Source organism: Nerophis ophidion, linkage group LG20 (assembly GCF_033978795.1).
Source record: "Nerophis ophidion isolate RoL-2023_Sa linkage group LG20, RoL_Noph_v1.0, whole genome shotgun sequence".
NCBI classification, from domain to species: domain Eukaryota; kingdom Metazoa; phylum Chordata; class Actinopteri; order Syngnathiformes; family Syngnathidae; genus Nerophis; species Nerophis ophidion.
The window spans coordinates 15,362,530-15,385,355 of NC_084630.1; the positions used below are offsets into that span (position 1 = coordinate 15,362,530).

General features: G+C 41.4%; 1 protein-coding gene across 2 annotated transcripts in view; it reads right to left on the reverse strand.

Annotated features, from left to right (window-relative positions):
• dennd1c (DENN domain containing 1C) overlaps positions 1 to 22,826 on the reverse strand; it is a 42,033-nt gene that overhangs the window by 8,798 nt on the left and 10,409 nt on the right. The window contains exons 5-21 of one of the 2 annotated variants that reach the window (XM_061880571.1): positions 19,907 to 20,026; positions 19,775 to 19,844; positions 19,618 to 19,698; positions 16,841 to 16,894; positions 16,650 to 16,760; positions 16,470 to 16,570; positions 16,351 to 16,396; positions 16,183 to 16,281; positions 13,917 to 14,042; positions 13,499 to 13,600; positions 5,500 to 5,587; positions 5,390 to 5,430; positions 5,270 to 5,323; positions 5,143 to 5,178; positions 4,949 to 5,056; positions 1,633 to 1,712; positions 240 to 441 (exon numbers count right to left, since the gene is read on the reverse strand). In XM_061880571.1, the coding sequence (XP_061736555.1) occupies positions 240 to 441; positions 1,633 to 1,712; positions 4,949 to 5,056; positions 5,143 to 5,178; positions 5,270 to 5,323; positions 5,390 to 5,430; positions 5,500 to 5,587; positions 13,499 to 13,600; positions 13,917 to 14,042; positions 16,183 to 16,281; positions 16,351 to 16,396; positions 16,470 to 16,570; positions 16,650 to 16,760; positions 16,841 to 16,894; positions 19,618 to 19,698; positions 19,775 to 19,844; positions 19,907 to 20,026 (1,519 nt within the window). Of the gene's footprint in view, positions 1 to 239; positions 442 to 1,632; positions 1,713 to 4,948; positions 5,057 to 5,142; positions 5,179 to 5,269; positions 5,324 to 5,389; positions 5,431 to 5,499; positions 5,588 to 13,498; positions 13,601 to 13,916; positions 14,043 to 16,182; positions 16,285 to 16,350; positions 16,397 to 16,469; positions 16,571 to 16,649; positions 16,761 to 16,840; positions 16,895 to 19,617; positions 19,699 to 19,774; positions 19,845 to 19,906; positions 20,027 to 22,826 lie in introns of both variants that reach the window. The other variant, XM_061880570.1, reaches the window with a different exon arrangement.

Here is a 22,826-nt window from a genome sequence, read left to right on the forward strand (position 1 = left end):
GACGCCTTCAGTGACAATCTACAATGTAAATAGTCATGAAAACACATTGAAATGGGAAGGTGTGTCAAAACTTTTGGCCTGTACTGTGTGTGTCTATATATATGACGTGATTCAGAAATGAATAATTTGTGCTGTGCAGCCTCACCCAGACATTGCCTCCTGGTGTACTCAGGTCAATTGAGTTTGAGACCCCTGCATTACAACTTTCAATATTGTGTTTATTAGTGAAGCCTTCTTACCTTTGTGATATAGTCGTGACTGTCTGGTCCAAAGAGGTCCAGGCTTCGTGTGCCATACAGCAGGCCACGGTCATGCATGCTGCGGGTGCTGAGTGTGTCAAAGATCTCCCCTAATAGATCCATCTTCTCTAGATCACACAGGAGCGACTCCTCTTCAGCGTCTTCATTCTTTTGAAGCTCTGAGTCAGGCCCGGACGTAGCCCTGGTACAAAAAACGGCCACATTAATTCACAGGCAGCGAAATACTGTAGCACCTAAACTTTAAAGGGGAACTGCACTTTCTTTTGAAATGTTGCCTATCATTCACAATCATTATGAGGGACAAGAACACACATCTTTTTTTTCTTTTTTAGGATTTAAAAAAAATTATTTAAAAAAAAACCAAATGGTTTTCACTTCACAGATGTGCTTTGAAGACATGCACCTGGGGATAGGTTGATTGGCAACACTAAATTGGCCCTAGTGTTTGAATGTGAGTGTGAATGTTGTCTGTCTATCTGTGTTGGCCCTGCGATGAGGTGGCGACTTGTCCAGGGTGTAGCCCGCCTTCCGCCCAATTGTAGCTGAGATAGGCGCCAGCGCCCCCCGCAACCCCAAAAGGGAATAAGCGGTAGAAAATGGATGGATGGATAACACTTGTAAGATGCTATAATTGGAGTCACTGTTGTATTCTGAAAAGCCTTTTAAAACAGCTTCAAAACCCTCCATTAACATTTTATATACACACCGCAAGTTTATACGGCTTAGGCCAAAAGTTTGGACACACCTTCTCATTAAATGTCAATGAAGGCATTAAAACTATGAATGAACACATGTGGAGTTATGTACTATATCTATTTATCTATCTATCCATCTATCTATCTATCTATCTATCTATCTATCTATCTATCTATCTATCTATCTATCTATCACTCTTAACAAGAAAAGGTGAAATCACTAAAAACATGTTTTATATTCTAGTTTCTACCAAATAGCCACCCTTTGTTCTGATTACTTTTTCGCACACTCCTGGCATTCTCTCAATGAGCTTCAAGAGGTAGTCACCTGAAATGGTTTTCACTTCACAGGTGTGCTTGAAGCTCATTGAGAGAATGCCAAGAGTGAGCAAAGGAGTAATTGAAGCAAAGGGTGGCTATTTTGAAGAAACTAGAATATAAAACACTTTTTCAGTTATTTCACCTTTTTTTTGTCAAGTATATAACTCCACATGTGTTCATTCAAATTTTAAATTTTCATTAAATTTTACTTTAGTTGCCGTATGTAAAATCTGGTGCTCTTTTTTGTTTTTCTTTGTCCACTTTAATGTTTCCCTCTATGAAACCTATAAAGAAATGTGCTTAAATATACAAACGATTCCATTATGAACTTTTGTCCACAGGTTTATTTGCCTTACCCGGTCCAAGCTTCTCCAACCGCCTTGCTGCTCTTGTCGTGGGTGACGCCATGTCTGCAAACAGGCCGGCGAGGGCGCGGCTGACATGTGCAACATTGCAGTGAAGCGAGCACGTTGTGACAGAGGTGTAAAACAAAACACACACACACACACACACAGTAAAGCTTTTGTGTTTTTACATTTCTCCCATGTACAATACATCCGGAAGGTAATCACAGCGTTTCACTTTTTTGTTATGTTAGAGCCTTATTCCAAAATGACAATAAGGTTTTTTTTTCCAGGAATGTTTGTAAATTAAAAAAAAAAAAAACAACAACCAAGAAATCACATGTACAAAAGTATTCACAGCCTTTGCCATGAAGCTCAAAAGTGATCTCAGGAGCATCCTGTTTCAACTGATCATCCCTGAGATATTCCTACAGTTTAATTGGAGTCCACCTGCGGTAAATTCAGTTGGTTGGACATGATTTGGAAAGGCCTGTATATTCCAAGATTGAAATCTAAGGAATTGTCTGTAGCTCTCCGAGAAAGAATTGTCTGGGGAAAGGTAAAGAAAAATACCAGCTGCCTTGAACGTCCCAATGAGCACAGTGGCCTCCATCATTCTCAAATGGAAGAAGTTTGGGATCCCCAGGACTCTTCCGAGAGCTGGCCCGCCGTCTAAACTGATCGATCGGGGGAGAAAGGCCCTAGTCAGGCAGGTGACCAAAAACCGGATGGCCACTCTGTCAGAGCTACAGAATTCCTCTGCGGAGAGAAGAGATCCTTCCAGAAGGACAACAGTCTCTGCAGCAATCCACCAATCAGGCCTGTGTGGTATAGTGGCCAGATGGAAGCCAATCCTTCATAAAAGTTTGCCAAAATGCACCTGAAAGACTCTCAGACCATGAGAAACAAAATTCTCTGATTAAACTCTTCTTCGTGAATGCCAGGCACCATGTTTGGAGGAAACCAGCAATGGCTCATTGCCAGGCCAATACCATCCAAACAGTGAGGCATGGTGATGGCAAAATCATGCTGTGGGGATGCTGTGGCGAACCCTCCAAGGTTTCTCATTGTATCCCATTGGGTTGAGTTTTTCCCTTGCCCTGATGTGGGATCTGACCTTAGGATGTCTTTGTGGCTTGTGCAGCCCTTTGAGACACTCGTGATTTAGGGCCATATAAATAAACTTTGATTGATTGATTCTCACCATCACCCCTCCCCTAAACCTCAGAGGAAACATTATAGATACTTTTACTGCTGCTGTGACCACCTCTGAACTGTGAACCATCACTGTAGACACTTTTAACTGCTGCTGTGACCACCCCCGAACTGTGAACCATCACTGTAGACACTTTTAACTGCTGCCGTGACCACCCCCGAACTGTGAACCATCACTGTAGACACCTTTAACTGCTGCCGTGACCACCCCCGAACTGTGAACCATCACTGTAGACACTTTTAACTGCTGCCGTGACCACCCCCGAACTGTTAACCATCACTGTAGACACTTTTAACTGCTGCCGTGACCACCCCCGAACTGTGAACCATCACTGTAGACACTTTTAACTGCTGCCGTGACCACCCCCGAACTGTGAACCATCACTGTAGACACTTTTAACTGCTGCCGTGACCACCCCCGAACTGTGAACCATCACTGTAGACACTTTTAACTGCTGCCGTGACCACCCCCGAACTGTGAACCATCACTGTAGACACTTTTAACTGCTGCCGTGACCACCCCCGAACTGTGAACCATCACTGTAGACACTTTTAACTGCTGCCGTGACCACCCGCGAACTGTGAACCATCACTGTAGACACTTTTAACTGCTGCCGTGGCCACCCCTGAACTGTTAACCATCACTGTAGACACTTTTAACTGCTGCCGTGACCACCCCCGAACTGTGAACCATCACTGTAGACACTTTTAACTGCTGCCGTGACCACCCCCGAACTGTGAACCATCACTGTAGACACTTTTAACTGCTGCCGTGACCACCCCCGAACTGTGAACCATCTCTGTAGACACTTTTAACTGCTGCCGTGGCCACCCCCGAACTGTGAACCATCACTGTAGACACTTTTAACTGCTGCCGTGACCACCCGCGAACTGTGAACCATCACTGTAGACACTTTTAACTGCTGCCGTGGCCACCCCTGAACTGTTAACCATCACTGTAGACACTTTTAACTGCTGCCGTGGCCACCCCCGAACTGTGAACCATCACTGTAGACACTTTTAACTGCTGCCGTGACCACCCCCGAACTGTGAACCATCACTGTAGACACTTTTAACTGCTGCCGTGACCACCCCCGAACTGTGAACCATCACTGTAGACACTTTTAACAGCTGCCGTGACCACCCCCGAACTGTTAACCATCACTGTAGACACTTTTAACTGCTGCCGTGACCACCTCCGAACTGTGAACCATCACTGTAGACACTTTTAACTGCTGCCGTGACCACCCCCGAACTGTGAACCATCACTGTAGACACTTTTAACTGCTGCCGTGACCACCCCCGAACTGTGAACCATCACTGTAGACACTTTTAACTGCTGCCGTGACCACCCCAGAACTGTGAACCATCACTGTAAACACTTTTAACTGCTGCCGTGGCCACCCCAGAACTGTGAACCATCACTGTAGACACTTTTAACTGCTGCTGTGGCCACCCCAGAACTGTGAACCATCACTGTAGACACTTTTAACTGCTGCCGTGACCACCCCCGAACTGTGAACCATCACTGTAGACAGTTTTCACCTTTGATCCCTAAAGACACTTTAAAAACTGCTGCTGTGACCCAATGTCACCTCCATATTTATACTATTTATACTTAAAATGTGCAGTAATGATATGTTACTCACAGTACCTTGTATATACCTTATACGTTTTTTTATACCTTATTTTCTATTTTTATTTTTGTTTAGCTCACTGCTAAACTGTACAGGTTTTATTTTTATTTTAGCTAAGTACCGTGTGACTTGTTGAAGGATGGGCTAGCAAAGTAAGCTTTTCATTGTACGGCAAACTGTCTGTTTAATTGTGCATATGACAATAAACAATCTTGAATCTTGATTGATGTTTTTCAGCGGCAAGGACTGGGATACTAGTCAGGATAGAGGGAAAGATGAAGGCAGAAATATACCGACACATCCTGCCACAGCGCACTGTTGAACTCAAACTGGAGCAACGGTTTATCTAGAATTTCGAGGACAAAAATTAACTTGTTCCATTTTAGAACAAGTTTGTCACAACAAAAAAGTGAAGCGTTGTGAATTTTTTTCGGCTGGATTGTAACCGACAGGTGGGGTCATTTTGCGGTTGTCACCATTCCAAAATGCGGTGTGATTGGCAGGCGACTCTGCAGGCAGTCAGACTGAGAACGATGGTGTGACACAGATCCGCTTCTCTGAAGAGTGCGTGTTTCGTTGCCGGCCTGCCTTACGCACACAAACACACACAATGGGCTGAAAATGCAATCATTGCTGAATTTGCCCTGCATCTTTTCAACCATAAACTCACCTTACGCTTCAACTTAGTTTTCAGACCAGAACTCGCCTGGTGAAGACAAGCGTTAGAAATATTGGAAGTGGACTAGTGTTCTTGTAAAGCACACACGGACAGTAAACATCACCCAGCATGCGCTCACCTTCATGTTGTTTGTTTTGGACCTAATGTTGAGGATCAGTGCCCCGCCCCCTTTCTGTCAAAAAGGTACACAAGTATTTCAAAATATCCCACAATATGGACTTAAATATTTATAAACTACCTTTAAACTACCAACTAACTCTTGATAGGATTTACTCTTCCCTGCAAAACAATGAGATTAGAATGAGTCACAGCTGTCAGATGATCCCACCTGAAACAAATAGAACACACCCGTTGCTTCACACTTGAGTAGCTCCTCTTCAAAGAGATCCTCGGGAACTTTCCCGGTGTTTAGGATGTCCAGGCGTCCATCAATGAACTGAAATCATGCCACATAAAACCCAATAAATATCAATATGCCGACTGTTGTAGCCCATAAGATGCATATGGTACCATGCTCTCCCTCCAAATGAAGCATGTCTATTATGCATCAAGAAAAGTACTCTACTGCACATGTGCACTCACCTGAATAATTATGCATGCTGTTATAAGGATAAGTTAAATATTGACTGCATAAATATTAAAAGAGCAAGAAACCATATTTTGTTTCCTTACTTTATCTGTTTGCCCTTCCTTTGATCCAATTATCCATCCATCCATCCATCCATCCAATAATCCTTTCATCTATCCAATTAGCCATATGCCTATCTATGGATCATCAGTTTTCATCCATCATCTATCAATCATCCATCATTATCCATCCATAAACCCGCCAACCCATCTGACCTTAAAAATCCCTGAACCATAAATCCATTATCTATCATTTGTCATCGATAAATCCACCAACCCATCCATCCATTCATCCATCTAACCAATTAACCACCCAACAATCCATGCATCAGTCCAACCATTCATCCATCTATCATCTATCAATCATCGATAAACCCACCAACCCATCCATCCAACGATCCATACATCCAATTATGTAACCATCCTATTATCCATCCACCCACCCATCCATCTAATTAGCCATGTCTAGCTATGGATGATCAGTTTCCAACATCATCTATCAATCATCCATCATTATCTATCCATAAACCCACCAACCTATCTGACCTTCCATCCATCCATCCATCTATCGTCTATCATTTGTCATCGATAAACCCAGAGACCCATCCATCCATTCATTCCATTATCCAGCCATTGAAATTTACCACCCATCAAATCATGCTTCACTCCAACCATCCATCCATCTATCCAAGTATCCATCCATCCAACTATGTAATCCTCCAATTATCCATCCATCAAATTATCCATCCATCCAATTATGTAACTGTCAAATTATCCATCCATCCGTCAAACCAATCATCATTCAATAATCCATTCATGTATCCATCCATCCATTTTCTACCGATTATTCCCCTTGGGGTCGCGGGGGGCGCTGGTGCCTATCTCAGCTACAATCAGGCGGAAGGCGGGGTACACCTTGGACAAGTCGCCAACTCATCACAGGGCCAATCACATTCACACTCACTTTCACACACTAGGGACCATTTTAGTGTTGCCAATCAACCTATCCAATTAGCCATATGTCTATCTATGGATCATCAGTTTCCATTCATTATCTATCAATCATCCATTATTATCCATCCATAAACCCACCAACCCATCTGACCTTCCGTCCATCCATCCATCCATCCATCCATCCATCCATCCATCCATCCATCATTTGTCATTGATAAACCCACCAACCCATCCATCCATCCATCCATCCATTTTCTACCGCTTATTCCCTTTTTTGGGGTCGCGGGGGGCGCTGGCGCCTATCTCAGCTACAATCGGGCGGAAGGCGGGGTACACCTTGGACAAGTCGCCAACTCATCACAGGGCCAATCACATTCACACTCACTTTCACACACTAGGGACCATTTTAGTGTTGCCAATCAACCTATCCAATTAGCCATATGTCTATCTATGGATCATCAGTTTCCATTCATTATCTATCAATCATCCATTATTATCCATCCATAAACCCACCAACCCATCTGACCTTCCGTCCATCCATCCATCCATCCATCCATCCATCCATCCATCCATCCATCCATCCATCATTTGTCATTGATAAACCCACCAACCCATCCATCCATTCATCCAATTATCCAGCCATCCAAATAACCACCCATCAATCCATGCATCAGTCCAACTATTCATCCATCTATAATCTATAAACACACCAACCCATCCATCCATCCATCCCAGGGGTCAGCAACCCACGGCTCTCAAGCCGCATGCGGCTCTTTAGTGCCGCCCTCGTGGCTCCCTGGGTATTTTTAAAAAAAGGATTGAAAATGGAAAAATATGGGGGAAAATATTTTTTGTTTTAGTATGTTTTTTGTTTGAGGACAAACCTTCCCAATTGTTAGAAATCCCACTGTTTAATATGTTTGTATATATGCTTCACTGATGAGAGTATTTGGTGAACATCCTACCGGCCCTGCGATGAGGTGTGGCGACTTGTCCAGGGTGTAGACCGACTTCCGCCCGATTGGAGCTGAGATAGGCCCCAGCGTCCCCCGCGACCCCAAAAGGGAATAAGCGGTAAAAAATGGATGGATGTCTTTTCCTACTAATTTTGTCAGTTCTTGAACTCACCACTGTGTGGACTGTGACACAACAGTTTGTTTACATGTAAAATCTTCCACTCCTTTGTCTCATTTTGTTCACCAAAAGTTTTATGGTGTGCGTGAATGCATAAAGGTGCACTTTGTTGATGTTATAGACTTGTTAGAGGGCTAATCAGGAATTTTTGGTCAGTGCATTCATTATAAGACTTATATATGGTTTTTCATTTTTTGCGGCTCCAGACAGATTTGTTTTTTGTATTTTTGGTCCAATATGGCTCTTTCAACATTTTGGGTTGCCGACTCCTAGTCTATCAATTGTCCATCCAATTATTTATTTATTCATATTATCCATCCATCCATCCATGTTTGGGGTTACGGGGGAGCTGCAGCCTATTATACTAGAAATATATTAACAAATGTATAAATACTAGATATGTGCATAAATTAAACATCAGGATAAAGTCAAACACATATTTTAACCAAATTAATTAAATTGGTCTTCAATGATTAGCCAGGTCATCCATCCATCCATCCATCAACCATCCATCCCTCCATCCATCCATCATCCATCCATCCATCCATCCATCCATCCATCCATCCAATTAGCCATTTGTCTATCTGTGGATCATGAGTTTCTATCCATCATCTATCAATCATCCATCATTATCCATCCATAAAACCACCAACCAATCTAACCTTCCGTCCATCCATCCATAATCTATCATTTGTCATCGATAAACCCACAGACCCATCCATGCATTGACCCAATTATCCATCCATCCATGATGGATAATTGCCCCCCAGCTTTGAGCCGGGGGGCAACGAGAATTGCCACCCCAGCCCGTCGCCTCTATGCATCAATCCAACCTTAATCTGTCTATCATCTATCAATCATCTCTAAACACACCAACCCCTCCATCCAATTATCCATACATCCAATTAACAACCCATCAATCCATGCATCAGTCCAACCATTTATCCATCTATCAATAATCTATAAACACACCAACCCATCCATCCATCTATCCAATTATCCATCCATCCGATTATGTAACTGTCCTATTATCCATCCATCTGTCAAATAATCCATGCAATAATCCATTTATCTATCCAATTAGCCATGTCTATCGATGGATTATCAGTATCCATCCATCACCTATCAATCATCCATCATTATCCATCCATAAACCCATCATCTATTATTGATAAACACACCAACCCATCCATCCATTCATCCAATTATCCATGTAACCAATTAACCACCCATCAATCCATGCATCAATCCAACCATTAATCCATTCATCCATCTATCATCTATCATTTGTCATCGATAAACCCACCAACCCATCCATTCATTCATCCAATTATCTACCCATCCAATTAACCATCCATCAATGCATCAGTAAAAATCTTTCATCTGTCTATCATCTATAAACACACCAACCCGTCCATCCATCTATCAAACCATCCATCCATCCATCCAATTATGTAACCATCCAATCATCCATTCATCCATTTTCTACAGCTTGTCCCTCCCGGGGTCGCAGGGGGTGGTGGAGCCTATCCCAGTACTTCAGGCGGAAGGCAGGGTTCACCTCGGACAAGTCGTCAGCACATCCCACCCAATTATCAATCCATCCATCAAATCATGCATCCGTTCATTAACCAATTATCCATCCAATTATTAATCAATTCATGTCATCCATCCATCCATGTTTTGGGTTGCGGGGGAGCTGCAGCCTATTATACTAGAAATACGATAACAAATGTATAAATAATAATTAAATATTTGCATAAATTAACATCAGGATAAAGTAAAACACATATTTTACCAAATGAATTAAATTAGTCTCCAATGATTTTCTAGGGCATCCATCCATCCAGCCAATTAGCCATATGTCTATCTGTAGATCATCAGTTTCTAACCATCATCTATCAATCATCCATCATTATCCATCCATAAAACCACCAACCCATCCATCCATCCATCCATAAATCTATCATCTATCATTTGTCATGGATAAACCCACCAACCACTCCATCCATCCATCCAATTAACCACCCATCAATCCATGCATCAGTCCAACCATTTATCCATCATCTAACAATCATCTATAAACACACCAACCCGTCCATCCAACTAGCCAATTATCCATCCATCCAATTATGTAACCATCCAATCATCTATCCAACCATCCATTTTCTACAGCTTGTCCCTCTCAGGGTCGCAGGGAGTAGTGGAGCCTATCCCAGTACTTCAGGCGGAAGGCGTGGTTCACCCCGGACAAGTCGGCACCTCATCCCACTCAATTATCAATCCATCCATCAAATCATGCATCCGTCTATTAACCAATTATCCATGCAATCATCTATCCATTCATGTTATCCATCCATCAGTCCATGGGGTTGCGGGGGAGCTGCAGCCAATTATACTAGAAATATGATAATAAATGTATAAATAATAATTAAACATTTGCATAAATTAAACATCAGGATAAAGTAAAATACATATTTTACCAAATGAATTAAATTAGTCTCCAATGATTTTCTAGGGCATCCATCCATCCATCCATCCATTTATCCAATTAGCCATATGTCTATCGGTGGATCATCAGTTTCTATTCATCATCTATCAATCATCCATCATTATCCATCCATAAAACCACCAACCCATCTGACCTTCCATCCATCCATCCATAAATCCATCATCTATCACTTGTCATCAATAAACCCACCAACCCAACCATCCATTCATCCAATTATCCATGGAACCGATTAACCACGCATCAATCCATGCATCAGTCCAATCATTAATCCATCCATCCATCCTACATCTATCATTTGTGATCGATAAACCCACCAACCCCTCCATTCATTCATCCAGTTATCCATCCATCCATTTAACCACCCATCAATCCATGCATCAGTCCATTTATCATCTATCATCTATCAATCATCTATAAACACAACAACCCGTCCATCCATCTAGCCAATTATCCATCCATCCAATTTTGTAACCATCCAATCATCCATTCATCCATTTTCTACAGCTTGTCCCTCCCGGGGTAGCAGGGGGTGGTGGAGCCTATCCCAGTACTTCAGGCGGAGGGCAGGGTTCACATCCCACCCAATTATCAATCCATCCATCAAATCATGCATCCGTTCATTAACCAATTATCCATCCAATTATCTATCAATTCATGTCATCCATCCATCCATGTTTGGGGTTGCGGGGGAGCTGCAGCCTATTGTACTAGAAATACGATAACAAATGTATAAATAATAATTAAATATTTGCATAAATTAACATCAGGATAAAGTAAAACACATATTTTACCAAATGAATTAAATTAGTCTCCAATGATTTTCTAGTTCATCCATCCATCCATCCATCCATCCATCCATCCATCCATCCATCCATCCATCCATCTAATAATCCATTCATCTATCCAATTAGCCATATGTTTATCTGTGGATCATCAGTTTCTATCCATCATCTATCAATTATCCATCATCCATAAAACCACCAACCCATCTGACCTTCCATCCATCCATCCATCATCTATCACTTTTCATCGATAAACCCACCAACCCCTCCATCCATTCATCCAATTATCCATCCATCCAATTAACCACCCATCAATCCATGGATCAGTCCAACCATTTATCCATCTATCATCTATCAATCATCTATAAACACACCAACCATATAGCCATATATTATGTAATCATCCAATCATCTATCCATCCATCCATTTCTACAGCCTGTCTCTCTCGGGGTCGCAGGGCGTGCTGGAGCCTATCCCAGTACTTCAGGTGGAAGGCGGGGTTCACTCCAGACAAGTCGCCACCTCATCCCATCCAATTATCAATCCATCCATCAAATCATGCATCTGTCAATTAACCAATTATCCATGCAATTATCTATCCATTCATGTTATCCATCCATCAGTCCATGGGATTGCGGGGGAGTTGCAGCCTATTATAGAAATACAATAACAAATTTATGAATAATAATTAATTATTTGCATAAATTAACATCAGGATAAAGTAAAACACATATTTTACCAAATGAATTAAATTAGTCTCCAATGATTTTCTAGGGCATCCATCCATCCAGCCAATTAGCCATATGTCTATCTGTAGATCATCAGTTTCTAACCATCATCTATCAATCATCCATCATTATCCATCCATAAAACCACCAACCCATCCATCCATCCATCCATAAATCTATCATCTATCATTTGTCATGGATAAACCCACCAACCACTCCATCCATCCATCCAATTAACCACCCATCAATCCATGCATCAGTCCAACCATTTATCCATCTATCATCTAACAATCATCTATAAACACACCAACCCGTCCATCCAACTAGCCAATTATACATCCATCCAATTATGTAACCATCCAATCATCTATCCAACCATCCATTTTCTACAGCTTGTCCCTCTCAGGGTCGCAGGGAGTGCTGGAGCCTATCCCAGTACTTCAGGCGGAAGGCGTGGTTCACCCCGGACAAGTCGGCACCTCATCCCACTCAATTATCAATCCATCCAGCAAATCATGCATCCGTCTATTAACCAATTATCCATGCAATCATCTATCCATTCATGTTATCCATCCATCAGTCCATGGGGTTGCGGGGGAGCTGCAGCCAATTATACTAGAAATATGATAATCAATGTAAAAATAATAATTAAACATTTGCATGAATTAAACATCAGGATAACATAAAATACATATTTTACCAAATTAATTAAATTAGTTTCCAATGATTTTCTAGGGCATCCATCCATCCATCCATTTATCCAATTAGCCATATGTCTATCGGTGGATCATCAGTTTCTATCCTCATCTATCAATCATCCATCATTATCCATCCATAAAACCACCAACCCATCTGACCTTCCATCCATCCATCCATCCATCCATAAATCCATCATCTATCACTTGTCATCAATAAATCCACCAACCCAACCATCCGTTCATCCAATTATCCATGGAACCAATTAACCACGCATCAATCCATGCATCAGTTCAACCATTAATCCATCCATCCATCCTACATCTATCATTTGTGATCGATAAACCCACCAACCCCTCCATTCATTCATCCAATTATCCATCCATCCATTTAACCACCCATCAATCCATGCATCAGTCCATTTATCATCTATCATCTATCAATCATCTATAAACACAACAACCCGTCCATCCATCTAGCCAATTATCCATCCATCCAATTTTGTAACCATTCAATCATCCATCCAACCATCCATTTTCTACAGCTTGTCCCTCTCGTGGTCGCAAGGAGTGCTGGAGCCTATCCCAGTACTTCAGGCAGAAGTCGGCACCTCATCCCACCCAATTATCAATCCATCCATCAAATCATGCATCCGTCTATTAACCAATTATCCATGCAATTATCTATCCATTCATGTTATCCATCCATCCATCCATGGGGTTGCGGGGGAGCTGCAGACAATTATACCAGAAATATGATAATAGTAATTAAAAATGTGCATAAATGAAGTATAATGATATAGGAGTGCAAGATATTTTCTTCTTCCTGGGGGCGGTTTAAAATAATTGAGAAGCACTGTTCTAGGTGAATGTTGAAGGATTGATACAACCATGTTTCCAGCAGAGGGCAGTACCTGTTTGAAAAACTGCAAATGAATGGCACTCTGTAGAAACCTCTGCATACTGTGTGACTTGTGCTCTAGGAACACATCTTCATTGAACCATATCTGGCCCCCCTGTAAAAAGAGATTATAAACGATTAAAATACATAAATAGATCCGTCAGCAGGGATTTGGCTTATGAAGAAAGAGGGTCCCCCCTTCGGGTGAAGGATTGTTGATTGTGGAGATTTTTTACAGTCTGCTTAAATCGGGACCAAAGCAAACTCAACCGAAAATTCTTATATTACAAATTAGTCCAAAAAACATAAATGGACCATCTTGAAGCATGAAACATGGACAAATCATAATGATTAATGTATGCATATACATACTGTATCGGTAAATAGGGCATTAGATTCTAGGAAAAGCTAAATGTTGATAATAAACTGACCTCATGAGTCTGCAGTGCATCTCTGTATCTTCCAAACAAGAGAGATTGGGCCTTGAGAAAAGCCAGCGAGACCCCACAACCAGGAGACACCGCCTCACGTTTCAAACAAAGCTTCAATCCAGACGTCTAGGAAAAATAAATGAAGTCAAGTAAACACGCAATAAGGTACTTTGAGGGACTGATTTCCATTCATCTGTTCTTTTTAAACTGCTCAGTTTCACAACTCCATCCATCCATTTCCTACCGCTTATTCCCTTTTGGGGTCACGGGGGGCGCTGGCGCCTATCTCAGCTACAATCGGGCGGAAGGCGGGGTACACCCTGGACAAGTCACCACCTCATCGCAGGGCCAACACAGATAGACAGACAACATTCACACTCACATTCACACACTAGGGCCAATTTAGTGTTGCCAATCAACCTATCCCCAGGTGCATGTCTTTGGAGGTGGGAGGAACCCACGCATTCACGGGGAGAACATGCAAACTCCACACAGAAAGATCCCGAGCCTGGATTTGAACCCAGGACTGCAGGACCTTCGTATTGTGAGGCAGACGCACTAACCCCTCTGCCACCGTGAAGCCCAGTTTCACAACTGACTTTTGATATTCTATATTGGTCGAGAGTCGGTGGAAAAGTGAACGCATGTCAGCCTTACGAATGTCAGCTGAGCATCTCGGATGTTTTGCATCGTGACATGTCGATGCTGCATTCGTGGTTAAATGTTTTGCAGCACCATGTAACCACCAAGGAACAAATGGCGACAACGCATGAATAATGACTCTGTTTCAGTGCAACATAACTGCAGACAGGATTTAGCTAAATTGTCTGACAGTGACACTATTTTAAACTCAGTGGTTGCATGACATGTAAATCCATCCATTTTCTACCGCTTGTCCCTGTTGGGGTCGCTGGGGGCAGGGAGCCTATCTCAAATGCATTTGGGCGGAAGGCGGATTATACCCTGGACAGGTGGCCACCTCAATATTAGATCAATCTCATGTTTATGTTGCTTTTAGACATTGTTTACATACATAAGCCATTCCACCAAATATATATATATATATATTAGGGGTGTGGGAAAAATCGATTCGAATACAAATCGAATCGAATACGTTGTGCGATTCAGAATCGATTCTCGATTTTTATTTTTTATTTTTTATTTTATTTTCCAAACCAACAAACCACTGCACAGCAATACCATAACAATGAAATCCAATACCAAAACCAAACCTGACCCAGTAACACTCAGAACTGCAATAAACAGAGCAATTGAAAGGAGACACAAACACGACAGAAGAAACCAAAAGTAGTGAAACAAAAATGAATATTATCAACAACAGTATCAATATTAGTTATAATATCAGCATAGCAGTGATTAAAAATCCCTCATTGACATTATCATTAGACATTTATAAAAATAAAAAAAAAGAACAATAGTGTCACAGTGGTTTACACCTGCATCGCATCTCATAAGCTTGACAACACACTGTGTCCAATGTTTTCACAAAGATAAAATAAGTCAAATTTTTGGTTTGTTTATTAGTTAAAACAAATTTACATTATTGCAATCAGTTGATAAAACATTGTCCTTTACAATTATAAAAGCTTTTTACAAAAATCTACTACTCTGCCATCATGTCAGCAGACTGGGGTAGATCCTGCTCAAATCCTATGTCTTGAATGAATACAGAATCGTTTTGAATCAGAAAAATATCGTTTTTGAATCGAGAATCGAATAGAAAAAAATCGATATAAAATCGAATCGTGACCCCAAGAATCGATATTGAATTGAATCGTGGGACGCCCAAAGATTCACAGCCCTAATATATATATATATATATATATATATATATATATATATATATATATATATCTGCAATAAGATGGTGGCTTGTCCAGGGTGTACACAGCCTTCCGCCCAATTGTAGCTGAGATAGGCACCAGCGCCCCCTTCGACCCCAAAGGGGAATAAGCGGTAGAAAATGTGTATATATATATATATATACACATTTATATAAACATTATGGAATGGATTAAAAAAAGACATCAAACAATGTACTTATATTTCCAGTTAAAGAAACTGTTCAAGCTATGTGTTTCCAAATTACAACTGAAAATAATTCTGGTATGCAATTTTACAAAATTTGAATATGATATGTATTATTAATAATAATAATAATAATAATAATAATAATACCTGAATTGGTTAAATACACATTTGAGTAGTTAAAAAATAAATATTTTGTTTATTGTTAGAGCATTACCACAACGGAAGGTATCTTCTTCAGGTCATTGAAGGGGGTTTCCAATATGTTTGTATCGACATTCAAAATGACAACTTCCTCCAAACCACGACTCCTCACCTTCTGCCAAACACATATTGTGATTATGTTATGTGTTACGTTAGCGGACACTCATGTATTGGCTTTTACCTCGGATAGACTGCTGTGGACCCCTATCAGGTATGGCATAGGTGCGCTGCAACAGGAAATACCAAATATGAACTACGGGAAGACAGACAGAGGTCAGTGACCCAGAGAGACTCACTCACCAACAGTAGTCCAGTAGGTGAGGTGGGAGGACTGGGATGAAGATGTGTTGCCAGTGCATGGGGTATAACAAAGCCCCCAGCGCGTGCACACATGATGTCAACTGCAGGCGGCACAAAAGTGGGCAGTAAGTTTTGTGTGGAAAGATTACATGAAAAAATGCTGACATGAATGTGACCAACAGTGCTGAGTTTGCAGGCCAGGATGAGAATGCGTCTTTCAAATAGCATGCTGGCATAGAGCTGTAGAAGGTTCGCCACGTCCACCGCCACAATCAGCTCAGTCAAGTTTCTCTGGTACACCAAACACAAGGAAAATGACGGTGTAGAACAACACTAATGCATGGATGCAGTGTTCAATCCCAAATACTCACATTTTCAGGAATGGAAGGGAGGTTGCTGGGGTCTGGAGCAATGAAGTAGGGAACCTAATCAATAACATTCCATGTTAATGATTGTTTTATTTAATTGGATTGTACAATTTAAAAAAGTTGGAATGCCTGTAAAAAAACAACAACATACAGTTTGTTGGAGTGTAAAATGTTGTCAGGTTCGGTTGTTGGAAAAGGGTCAGTCAAGTAACCTTGAGCAAGGCACTCAACAACCCCACTGACGTTGTTATCTGTCTTTCATGCTCGTAGATTCTATTGCATGCACACATTACGGGCCTTATCTACTAAGATCCAACTAACAGGTATTAAACAGTGTTTGCAAACCATAAAATTGGGTGAGCGGATTCAGTGTGACCTTCTAAGACTGGTTTTACAATTGATAACGTGCAAAAGTTTATTTATATGAGTTTTTTGCATGTACTACCAGCATTATCTGCCCATGGAGACACTCATTTTCCTCCACATTCATGGTATTGTGCGATATTGTGTTACAACTGAACAATGTTGAAAATTATTGTGAAATAGTTAAATACAGTTTGACTTATATGACTGTTTTGTTTGTCTTAATGCACCTCATTTATGCATGTATGTATGTATATTTATTAGTGCCTTTGGCACTAATACTTCTCCTCTTTGGTCCGAAAGACACACCGTCCACAAAAATTTGAAATGTGGACTCGTCAGACCACAGAACACTTTTCCACTTTGCATCAGTCCATCTTATTTGAGCTTGGGCCCAACACCCGCGTTTCTGGGTGTTGTTGATAAATGGCTTTGGCGTTGCATGTTACAATTTTAACTTGCACTTAAAGTTGTAGCGACGAACTGTTGTTGCTTACAGTGGTTTTCTGAAGTGTTCTAGAGCCCATGTGATGATATCCTTTACACACTGATGTCACTTTTTGATGCAGTACCACCTGACGGACCGCAGGTCCGTACCATCATCGCTTACGTGCAGAGGTAAGTCCAGATTCTCTGAAACTTTTGATGATATTATGGACCGTGTATGGTGAAATACCTAAATACCTTGCAATAGCTCGTTGAGAAATGTTGTTCTTAAAGTGTTCGGCAATTTGCTCACGCATTTGTTCACAAAGTGGTGACCCTCGCGCCATCTTTTTTTGTGAATGACTCAACATTTCATGGACGCTGCTTTTATACCCAATCGTGCCCACCTGTTCCCAATTAGCCTGTTCACCTGTGGGATGTTCAAAAAAATAAATGTTTAATGAGCATTCCTCAAATTTCTCACTCTTTTTTGCCACTTGTGCCAGCTTTTGTGAAACATGTTGCAGGCATCAAATACCAAATGAGATAATATTTGCAAAAAATAACATTTTCCAGTTCAAATGTTAAGCATCTTGGGTTTGCAGTCTAATCAATTGAATATAGGGGTAAAGGGATTTGCAAATCATTGTATTCTGTTTTTATTTACGGTTTACTCAACGTGGCAAGTCCACTAGTTTTGGGGTTTGTATGAAAATAGATCTGTTCATCGATAGGGCGCATTATAATACAGTGCGCCATATAGTCTGAAAAATTATGGAGAGATAACACTAAAACACTTAATCAGATATATTTGGAAATTGATTAGTTGTAATAAGTTACAGTAGGGCAAAAAAGTATTTAGTCAGCCACCGATTGTGCAAGTTCTCCCACTTAAAATGATGACAAAGGTCTGTAATTTTCATCATAGGTACACTTCAACTGTGAGAGACAGAATGTGAAAAAAAAATCCAGGAATTCACATTGTAGGAATTTTAAAGAATTTATTTGTAAATTATGGTGGAAAATAAGTATTTGGTAAACCATTCAAAGCTCTCACTGATGGAAGGAGGTTTTAGCTCAAAATCTCACGATACATGGCCCCATTCATTCTTTCCTTAACACGGATCAATCGTCCTGTCCCTTTAGCAGAAAAGCAGCCCCAAAGCATGATGTTTCCACCCCCATGCTTCACAGTAGGTCTGGTGTTCTTGTAATGCAACTCAGTATTCTTCTTCCTCCAAACACGACGAGTTGAGTTTATACCAAAAAGTTCGATTTTGGTTTTCATCAGACCACATGACATTCTCCCAATCCTCTGCATGTATCCATTTTCGTATAAACTCAACTCGTCGTGTTTGGAGGAAGAAGAATACTGAGTTGCATCCCAAGAACACCACACCTACTGTGAAGCATGGGGGTGGAAACATCATGCTTTGGGGCTGTTTTTCTGCTAAAGGGACAGGACGATTGATCCGTGTTAAGGAAAGAATGAATGGGGCCATGTATCGTGAGATTTTGAGACAAAACCTCTTTCCATCAGTGAGAGCTTTGCATGGTTGACCAAATACTTATTTTCCACCATAATTTGCAAATAAATTCTTTAAAATTCCTACACTGTGAATACCTGGATTTTTTTTCCCACATTCTGTCTCTCACAGTTGAAGTGTACCTATGATGAAAATTACAGACCTCTGTCATTTTAATTTGGAGAACTTGCACAATCGGTGGCTGACTAAATACTTTTTTGTCCCACTGTATGTTAGTCAGGTGTTCATCTGCACAGTTGTTTGATTAGAAGAGTGGGTGAGAATGAGCCGGACTTATGGTCTTGTTCACTGAACATTCACGGGACTCACCACCTCTTGTACCACAGGATTATCCAACATCTGTGCTGACCAATACCTGCTCTCTCTCAGGAAAAAAATCATAAACTGTCTATAGAAAATCTAATTCATCATCAGGAGGGACTCGTGTCCATGACGTCATTTTACCATCTGCAGTGTGGTCGTTCCAGCCGTCAGTGGTACGGACTGCTTGTAGAGCGCAGTGAGCATCACTTTCATCTCATTGGTCTGTGGCCAGAAGACAAACGTGCTCGGGAAAAAATACGGTTATTCAGAACATGTTACACTTTCATCACAGGCGTACCTGTCCCTTTGTGATGCAGTCAGCAAGGTTGTTGAGAAGTTTATAGAATACTTCAAACCACGGAAAGTAACTGTAATGACATGACGGCGTCAAACTGCAAGGTTCTGATGTCATGGAGAGACATGTTCACACCTGAGCATACAAAGGCACGTCCGAGCTCTGTTGCTAAGACGACAGAAGCCGAAGCGTTGGCATCCCTCGAGGTCAGTGAGAGCAAAGCAAAAGTGCTGCACAGCCACGCTCTCACCCATCCTGAGTAGGAAGAGATTACCATGAACAACAGGCAGAAAGTACCTAGAACAGAAGGCAAGAAGAGAAACACTATGGATCTCCCGTCCAAAGGCAAAACCCAGTAACTCAATTTTGGTCAAAACTGAGCTGATAATAATTTTGGAGTTCCTAGGTGATATGCTTTACATTAGTGTATGCGATATTGTAATTTGTTCCGTAGGTAAGCTGTTACGCGCATGGCAGGACCTAGCAACTACCACATAACCGCGTAGATACAACAGAAAAACCTAGTATCTCAAGGGACTAATCGGAGCTTCTTTGTCAGTCGCCTTATTGTCTTTAATGAGACATTTGCACGAATGGGGGCCGACGGTCAACCTGATTATGTGATATTATGGCATGAGGGGATATTTGGAAGATTGGCACAGGACGTTGCAAGCCATCTATCCATCCATCCATCATCTTCCGCTTATCCGAGGTCGGGTCGCGGGGGCAGCAGCCTAAGCGGGGAAGCCCAGACTTCCCTCTCTCCAGCCACTTCGTCTAGCTCTTCCGGAGGGATCCCGAGGCGTTCCCAGGCCAGCCGGGAGACATAGTCTTCCCAACGTGTCCTGGGTCTTCCCCGTGGCCTCCTACCAGCTGGACGTGCCCTAAACACCTCCCTAGGGAGGCGTTCGGGTGGCATCCTGACCAGATGCTCGAACCACCTCATCTGGTTCCTCTCGATGTGGAGGAGCAGCGGCTTAACGTTGAGCTCCTCCCGGATGGCAGAGCTTCTCACCCTATCTCTAAGGGAGAGCCCCGCCACACGGCGGAGGAAACTCATTTCGGCCGCTTGTACCCGTGATCTTATCCTTTCGGTCATGACCCAAAGCTCATGACCATAGGTGAGGATGGGAACGTAGATCGACCGGTAAATTGAGAGCTTTGCCTTCCGGCTCAGCTCCTTCTTCACCACAACGGATCGATACAACGTCCGCATTACTGAAGACGCCGCACCGATCCGCCTGTCGATCTCACGATCCACTCTTCCCCCACTCGTGAACAAGACTCCTAGGTACTTTAACTCCTCCACTTGGGGCAGGGTCTCCTCCCCAACCCGGAGATGGCACTCCACCCTTTTCCGGGCGAGAACCATGGACTCGGACTTGGAGGGGCTGATTCTCATTCCGGTCGCTTCACACTCGGCTGCGAACCGATCCAGTGAGAGCTGAAGATCCCGGCCAGATGAAGCCATCAGGACCACATCATCTACAAAAAGCAGAGACCTAATCCCGTGGCCACCAAACCGGATCCCCCTCAACGCCTTGGCTGCGCCTAGAAATTCTGTCCATAAAAGTTATGAACAGAATCGGTGACAAAGGACAGCCTTGGCGGAGTCCAACCCTCACTGGAAACGTGTCCGACTTACTGCCAGCAATGCGGACCAAGCGTTGCAAGCACCTTCATTAAATGTATTGTTCTTGATTCTTCCCCTTGCATACTTTTTTGGGCAGATAACTGTGGAGGTCAAAATAAAAACTGGACGCTGTACACGGCTCTTGCCCAATGTGCAAACGCAGAATGGGGCCCACCCGAGATTGTGATAAAATATCTGGAGAAAGGGCACACGTTCATGAGAGCAGATTCAATCCATGGCTCAATCGGCAAGTAAATGAAAGCTCAAGAAAACATCTATACGTTTGATGACTTTGTAGATCTTTGTAAGACAGCATCAAGATAGATTGGTTTTCCTTTGTTTTCTCAAAATCAGCTAGAAGTGAGTTACTAGGTTTTGCCTTTGGACGGGAGGGATGTCCCCATAAACATTTGTGGCCTCCGTTTTCGATCCAATTTTAAGTCCTGATCCGATACCTTGACAATAGTGGTGAACATTTTTTTATAAATCTTATCTTGTTACATTTAGATTTTTGAGTATTGATGTAAATCAGATGAAGTATTTGTGGTCTTGAATACCACATTTTATTTTAAACAAAAGCAAAAACTATGATTGTCTCCCATTTCGATCATTTGGGTTTTGCCCTCGAAGCCTTCCTGTAAACAGAGACTTACTCCCTTAGTTTGTAAACAGTAACAAAAATCACTAAAATAAATATATTTTTTGTTACTAAGAATAAAAAAAAGAAAAAATATGGATTATTTTCAGTTTAATATTGTTTATATAATGATAATATTCTAGGTATTGATAGGTAGGTAGGTAGGTAGTTAGGTAGGTAGGTCGGTAATTTTTTTATTATCTCAAATCCCTAGGTCAGAAGCCAAAAGGCAAGGTAAAAATTATTGGCATTAATATTGACTATGATCTAAACCAGGGGTCACCAATGCGGTGCCCGCGGGCACCAGGTAGCCTGTAAGGACCAGATGAGTTGCCCGCTGGCCTGTTCTAAAAATAGCTCAAATAGCAGCACTTACCAGTGAGCTGCCTCTATTTCTTAAGTTTTATTTATTTACTAGCAAGCTGGTCTCGCTTTGTACGGCATTTTTAATTCTAAGAGAGACAAAACTCGAATAGAATTTGAAAATCCAAGAAAATATTTTAAAGACTTGGTCTTCACTTGTTTAAATAAATTAATTTTTTTTTTTTTACTTTGCTTCTTATAACTTTCAGAAAGACAATTTTAGAGAAAAAATACAACCTTAAAATTATTTTAGAATTTTTAAACACATATACCTTTTTACCTTTTAAATTCCTTCCTCTTCTTTCCTGACAATTTAAATCAATGTTCAAGTATTTTTATTATTATTATTATTGTAAAGAATAATAAATACATTTTAATTTAATTCTTTATTTTAGCTTCTGTTTTTTCGACGAAGAATATTT